The sequence below is a fragment of the Musa acuminata genome, chromosome BXJ2-5, assembly GCF_036884655.1.
Source record: "Musa acuminata AAA Group cultivar baxijiao chromosome BXJ2-5, Cavendish_Baxijiao_AAA, whole genome shotgun sequence".
Taxonomy (NCBI): domain Eukaryota; kingdom Viridiplantae; phylum Streptophyta; class Magnoliopsida; order Zingiberales; family Musaceae; genus Musa; species Musa acuminata.
In genome coordinates this window covers 20,857,742-20,862,958 of record NC_088342.1, presented here as the reverse complement: position 1 = coordinate 20,862,958, position 5,217 = coordinate 20,857,742, and the positions used below count along the sequence as shown (strand labels likewise).

Here is a 5,217-nt window from a genome sequence, read left to right as displayed (position 1 = left end):
ATACCACATGGACATGATAGCTAAAATGAATATACTCCTATTAAGTGACTACAAAATTGACACTACATGGAGCAATATTTATTAGATATATTTTTTATTCTAAACTTATTAAATAAATACTAAGTGACTTGATCTTTAATCAATTTAATTTTTTTCTTGAATGATGATCATGTTCTCGAGATTTTTTTGATTATTATTAAACATGACAACTCGAAAAATATACTAGAATAAGTTCACCTAGTCAGATTGATAATCAAAGTTAATAATAATAATAATAATAATAATAATAATAGATGTTGAAGCCACGTGAGCTTTAATTGGGCCACGTTACACCCCCACCGAGCCTGTAATTAGTAGCATAATTAGGCCACCAAGTCTTTCTTCGGTGAACGATGGGTGGTGATGGCGGAACCCCAAATCAAGTATGAGATTGTCTTCTCTTTCTCATGCAATTTGATGAATCTTTGATATTCGAATGATGAACTGATTCCCGATGTGAGTGAATTCGATTGGTATTCATCTGTTCTTCGATTCAGTTCCAAAGGTTTTGATGATTGAATATTCTTTTGCGGGTTTTCTTATCTTGCTCGCCCTTCAGTTCCAAAGGTTTTGATGATTGAATATTCTTTTGCGGGTTTTCTTATCTTGCTCGCCCTTTGGCATTAGCCTTTTGCCCCTTCGACATCACTGTTAAATTTTCTTTCATGCTACATCACGCATCAAACCCCCTTTTTCTGAGATTTCTGTTTGAAGTACAGCAATTATACACGTTGTTTGATGCTATATCATGCATTCATTCACAATAATGATCCTCAAGGTACACAATTGGTTTAAGTCTTTGTCTGATCTGCTTAGCTGCTAAAGTTGAGATCTTTCACCATGAAGACTACATTTGGAGTTGTCCCCATTTCTTGCGACAAGGCTTTCCCATCCGATCTGCCATCTTTGGTGGTCTATAGTTGTTGTTCCTTTTGATCCTTTCTTCTGTTACTTATACGGGAAAGGGTGAAAAGTTGATAAGAACGTTGTGATTGATTTTTGACTGATAGATTATTATGTGAAGAACAAGTTGTCGCTGCATTTGGTGAATTCAACAGTGCTGTTGGGAAGGGGTGGCACAACCCAGCCCAGGAGTGGATGCAAGAAAAACTGAGTGAGAAATTATATCATTTCTCATTTTTATCATTGGAGGGAGGGTTGAAGAATTGGTCCTCAACAATAAGATTTATCTCTCGACAATAGTTGGATTGTGCTAAGAAAGTTTCAACGTTAAAAGTCTTGTGATATTGACCTGTTCTCCACATCTTTTTTAGGTCGGAGCTTACGATTTTCCCTTAATGGGAAGAATCGCTGGAGCTTGATATTTCTGATGAACTTGGATTTTATATTTTAAGACTTTCATGAATACAAAGTATGACTAATGGCGAATTTATATGGTCGAGATCCCTAAAATGATAACTTGTTTACTCTCGACATCGATTCTTTAAACCCTTCAATTTAAGGTGTTCTTTTTTTTTTCCTCATTCAAAAAATATATATTTTAGTTTGATACCCTTAATATATATATATGCAAACTTTGTCTTCTAGTGTTCTTTTCTCTCTCTCTCTCTCTCTCTCTCTCTCTCTTTTTTGGATTCTCTTTTCTCCTCTACAGTTCTCTTGGTCAACAGAATCATTGGTCTTGTGTCTCATGGAATATGAAAGTTCCTAGGCACGAAGCATCTCTTTCAATCTCTATTTCAATTTCGCATGTTCATATGTTATTCATCTCAAAGAAACATGTGAATGCGGGGGATAGAAGCAGTGGGCAGGCAGCCCCTGTAATATATTTGGCAAGCCATCAGAGGTCAGTATCGCCTCTCCTGTTACTCCTCAATTTGGGAATTTCTTCCTTTTAGTATAGTAAACACCAGCATGTGGCTGCCTATTCTTGTTACACTTGATGAAAGTCTCTTTCCATGTGTCCCCACACACTTTCAATGCTCTTTTTTTTCTCTCTCTCTCTCTCTCTCTCTCCCCGACATGACCTGTACTTTCTTCTCTTAAGGAGGAATGGAAACTCTATACAGAGTAGCCTACATAAGAAATAACCTCCTGAACTGTTCATCTCTTGCTTTATTATTATTATTATTTTTTGGTCATCTGATTCGGTGAATCATCTTTTTGATAGTTACTTTTTGCTCAAGTCAGACGGATGATTTAGATGTTTGGATGGGATAGAATAATCCTTTTATAACTTTCCTATATAGCGAGGTACCACCACCTGCATAGAGTTTACATTCCTCTTAAAGACCAAAGGGCTGCTTTATAACTACTATTATCAACTTGTCAACTTCCATCGACATTAAGAACCCTGTTAAAGTTAAACGAGGCTACAGTGGGCCACATTATGAAGGCCCACTGAACATGGTTGGCCTCCAATTCACACACAATCTCACATGCATGCTCCCGAGGCCTCGGGTGACTTGGTCGTCGACATCCACCAGAAGCATGACATCACCCCATGCTGGAGGTCAGTTTCCAGCCGCCCACTGCCATCCTGTATCAGGCTAGGGAACGAGTATATGTCGTGGCTCCCTTGTGATGACCTATTCCCTCATCTCCAACCACACCCATGATATCCTAATCTCCATTCACGACCAACACAAATTTGCAATTAGCAGTCATCCTGTTGGAGATTTAGGAATTCACAAACTGTACAAACCTTCAAAAAAGAGACTATTATTAAGAACAAAGAGATGTCCTTCATTGAAAGCAGAAGGGACACAAGGCATCTTTCAGGTACAGAGTAAAATGGTTAAACAACTATGTCCATGAATGTTCCAAGGTTCACTGATTCCTTTGTTGTAGCTATTGCTTAGAGAAGTGAAACTGTTTGGCCAGTGGGGGTGGGCTCCTATTGTCTCCATGGGTCCATGGGAAATGGATGATCAAAAATAGGGCTCGGTCTTGGTACATTGTTGCCTTGAAGTGGCACTTCTCCTACCCTTAATTTCCTCCTCACCACCTTTTTTATTTTTTCTTTCTTTTCTTATTTTTTTCTCCTTCTCTTTTATATACACTTCCATTGGGCCTCCTTCTCCTTGTGCTCTGCCATCTCTCCCCTCCCATACACTTGGTTCAGCAATAAAAAGAGAACAAAAGAGAATCCGAGAAGCTTCTGTAGCCATCAAGATCATGTCAGGCAGAGGTAGGAGGATAACAGATGAGGAGATCAATGAGCTAGTCTCTAAGCTTCAGTCACTGCTCCCCGAGTCCCGCCGCAGGAACATAGGCAGAGTAAGGGCATGAAACACCGATTGAGTCTCTCTTCTTGTTCACATCCACTCATGCAATGAAGGTGCACTGGATATTGCAGGCATCTGCATCGAAGCTACTGAAGGAGACATGCAGCTACATCAAGAGCTTGCACCGAGAGGTGGACGGTCTGAGCGACCGGCTTTCCGGCCTAATGGCGACGATGGACAGCGACAGCCCTCAGGCCGATATCATTCGGAGCCTCCTCAGGTCCTAGGGAGAGTCAATACTGTCATTTTCATCCTTGTTTAATTTAGTATCACCCCCAGGAGATCTGAGGGTCATACATGGTGTCCACAGTTTCTGATGTGTGTTTGTTTATCTAGTTCACCGGTACATGCGTTTGATGTTGTTGCAGCTGCTCTACCCACCCTCGTATGATTTGTGCATTTCTGTGGCTTGAGTGGTTTCTTACATTTCATGATCACACCAGAAGGGAGAAAATATCATGTACTAGGCTTCTTAACTGCTTTAATTAATCATTGGCTTAGAGTTTCTGTTTGCATCCATCCATGGTAGGTTCAGTTTCTCCATGACTGGGCTACTTGATCATGTGCTCTCGTTGATGCTTGCAGATATTTCAAGAAAATGAACACACCATGTGTGTTGATTAGGAAGGGAATATGGGGAGTTCAGAAGAATTGCAGGAAAGAAATCTATATGTAATTAAATTAAAATCCAGAATTATTATATTATATTATTTTGTCTAGTTCTTGATAAGATAATCGGATTGTTCAATATGCAAAAAAGCTCAAAATTTCCTCAACTTATCTTCTTACGACAGATGCAAAAGCCTAAAATTATATATATATATATATATATATATATATATATATTTCTAGAGCAATTAATTTTCCAAAATCCTTATTGATCAATAAAATATGTCAATCAAGTGTTTTTTCTGCGAGTAAAATTGTTAATAATAAAAAATTGTGAAAATAATTAATCTCAACAAAAATATTTATATAAAATTAGTGACTCCCCTCGGATAAAAAAGAAAATGAAGAATGTTTTATTTTGATGTTCGGTGTGAACAAGCTTGATAAGGAACGACTGGCTCACAGCTACTCAAATCCGTTAACATCGATCAAAATGAAAGGCTTTCACGAAACGAGAACAACGATTGCAACAAACGATATAAAAAAAAAAAATCTAAAATAATAATGATGTGTTCCATATATTAAAAATTATGAAATTGAGAAAGTCGCGATGGTCTGCTCTGGCTTTTTCATGGAAACTGCATCAAATTGTTGTACTTGCAGACGATACATTATTATATCATGTAACATAGGAGGCAAAGATTTGAACTACTAATGTTAAGCTCGAGTTGTATCCAGCCACCACTGCCACTGTTGGTCACACACGATGTTGGCTTCAGGTTCCGAGTGGAGACAAGAAGGCAATCCGGTGTCCGTGCGACGAGGAAAGAGACCGGTCGAAACTGTGGGTGCCACCCTATTTGAGCCCCGTCGAGCGAGCATGGCTCGCGGAAGTCGATACCCAAACGAACCGGACGATTAAAGCCGGCGAGGCGGATCTCCTGTCTCGTCCCCGGCAAGAACCAGGGTTTTCCTTGCAAAGCTGCCCGGCTCAGCGGTTGGGATGTCGTCACGAAGCTTCTTTCTGATGTCAACCGTTGCAGCGGGAGAGGAGAACCTGTTCTCTGCCTCCGCCGAAACAGGGGAGCTAAATCTGCCCTCACTTAATTTTGATGGTCCCGAATGCCTAATTATTCGTTTCATTCCCCCGCATAATATAGATATGGGTATATATCAACTGACATAGATTTTTGGGATCGTAAACATACTAAGAGGGGATGAATTAGTGCTTTAAAAAAATTATGAAGATATAAAAACTCATTAGATCAAAACCATATCTAAAATATATTTAACTTAAAAACATTTGTATGAGTAGTGAGTA

General features: G+C 39.2%; 1 protein-coding gene across 1 annotated transcript; it reads left to right on the top strand.

Moving 5' to 3' along the window:
* The first annotated feature begins 2,398 nt into the window (after nucleotides 1-2,398).
* LOC103985267 (transcription factor ILI3-like) lies at nucleotides 2,399-3,751 on the top strand. Its single transcript, XM_009402916.3, has 2 exons — nucleotides 2,399-3,279; nucleotides 3,359-3,751. Exons 1-2 carry the CDS (start codon nucleotides 3,178-3,180, stop codon nucleotides 3,512-3,514), a joined length of 258 nt encoding a protein of 85 aa, XP_009401191.1. The 5' UTR covers nucleotides 2,399-3,177; the 3' UTR covers nucleotides 3,515-3,751.
* The last annotated feature ends 1,466 nt before the right edge of the window (nucleotides 3,752-5,217 follow it).